The sequence below is a fragment of the Debaryomyces fabryi genome (genome assembly GCF_001447935.2).
Source record: "Debaryomyces fabryi strain CBS 789 chromosome Unknown contig00380, whole genome shotgun sequence".
In the NCBI taxonomy this organism is placed as follows: Eukaryota; Fungi; Ascomycota; class Pichiomycetes; order Serinales; family Debaryomycetaceae; genus Debaryomyces; species Debaryomyces fabryi.
The window spans coordinates 88-1,664 of record NW_015385804.1 but is presented as its reverse complement, the minus strand read 5'-3'; the positions used below and the strand labels follow the sequence as shown (position 1 = coordinate 1,664).

General features: G+C 38.2%; 2 protein-coding genes across 2 annotated transcripts; both read right to left on the bottom strand.

Annotated features, from left to right (window-relative positions):
• Nucleotides 1–30: 30 nt before the first annotated feature.
• AC631_05962 (uncharacterized protein) lies at nt 31–446 on the bottom strand (the record flags this gene model as incomplete). Its single annotated transcript, XM_015614791.1, has 1 exon — nt 31–446. A coding segment is annotated over one exon (416 nt), but the record flags the coding sequence as incomplete, so codon positions are not given.
• Nucleotides 447–480: 34 nt separating this feature from the next.
• On the bottom strand, nt 481–1,338 carry AC631_05961 (uncharacterized protein; the record flags this gene model as incomplete). The annotated part of the gene is made up of 1 exon (XM_015614790.1): nt 481–1,338. The coding sequence occupies one exon, from the start codon at nt 1,336–1,338 to the stop codon at nt 481–483; it is 858 nt and encodes a 285-aa protein (XP_015464381.1).
• Between the last annotated feature and the right edge of the window lie 239 nt (nt 1,339–1,577).

Here is a 1,577-nt window from a genome sequence, read left to right as displayed (position 1 = left end):
TTCAAATATAAACCAACATCGGGGGCATACTTGCTACTATCAATAGCAAAAGTTGTTAACACAGTTGCAACAATATTATTCCCTGCCGCTGCAACCGCGGCACCTATCAATGCAGAAATGTTCCAGTGATTTTCCTCTACTTTATCTAGGTAAACACCCCAAACAATCAACCCAACGATAACTGCTATAAATCCATTATAAGATAACCATAGTCTATCAACCACTATTCTCTGTCCTCCTCTTTTCTTATAGCATACTTTCATCCACCAATCAGAAAGTGGCCCAGCAAGTACCTCTCCAATTATAGAGCCAACTATAAGTGCGATATAATGCAAACTTAATTGCTGTGCATTAAGATGGAATAATGCACCAAAAGTTTGAGGCATCTCAACCACAAGAGCAATATTTGCATAACAGAAGGTGATAGCCAAAGCAATAACTGCCATAGAGACATTTAAATTCAAAGCTTGCTTTAAGGGTCTAAAAAGTATTGTCCAATGTAAAGGTTTGGGTACGGCTATAAAATCCAAACCACTTCATTATTCCCTTTGCACTAGGCTGTATAGCATGGTTATTATGATTCCTGATATAAACAGTTTCGTCTGCTAATAACCAAAGTATAAATTGAATGAAATTCATGATTGCAAATGTAAAATATATCCACATAGTACCCACATGGTATTGGACGAATCCCATGAAGAAAGGGCCACCAGGTGTGCCCATAATAAGTGCAAGAGACCACCACCCATTTTTTTTACCTCGTTCATGGCTAAAGGCTAAATCAGCTACGACAGAACTGCCTGCTGCAGCTCCTGTCGAGGCAAAAAAGCAAACCAAAATTCTGCAAGCCATTTGCTGTCCATAAGTGGAACAAAATCCTCCACCTATATTGAGAACGCAACAAGCTAAAGCTGAGAAGGCCAAAAAGACATTTCTACCGTATGCATTCATTATGGGAACCCAAAGGAATGGAGCTATACCAGCGACACATATTTGTGCTGAAGTTAAATATGATATTTCAGTCATAGACTTACCGTATTCTTCTGACATTGCTTCATAAGCAGGAGATATTCCCGCTTGCATAAATGCACAACCAAACGCATGAAATGCTATCAAGATTATTTCATAATTTTTTTTCCAATTGGGCCAGTTAAGAGGGTCTAAAGGATCTGTTGATGGTAAAGGATGCAACTGTATTGAACCATGTCTTTTCATGAGAAAATCATGATGTTCAGCAGTAAGAGATTGAGGTTCTTCGTCCACAAGCTCAGCATGTTCCACACTTAATTTTTCAAAATCTTCGGCAGTTGAAAGAGATCTCGCTTTTTCACTTGACATTTTAGTTTTGAATGAACACCTATTTTAATTTTCTAACATAGAACTTGCGGCTACTTATATAGCGTCAAAGATTTGCTCATTATTTTCAACATTTTTACGTAGTGGAGCAGCTGAACGGAAAAAGCTCCTGTTCGGTTCATCAACCGTCTCTCATTTTGCGCTCTTTCAATATAACGGGTGTAAAATTTTAAATATTGATATGAGGAAGCAGTATCCGCTTACCTGTAGATACCCCACAA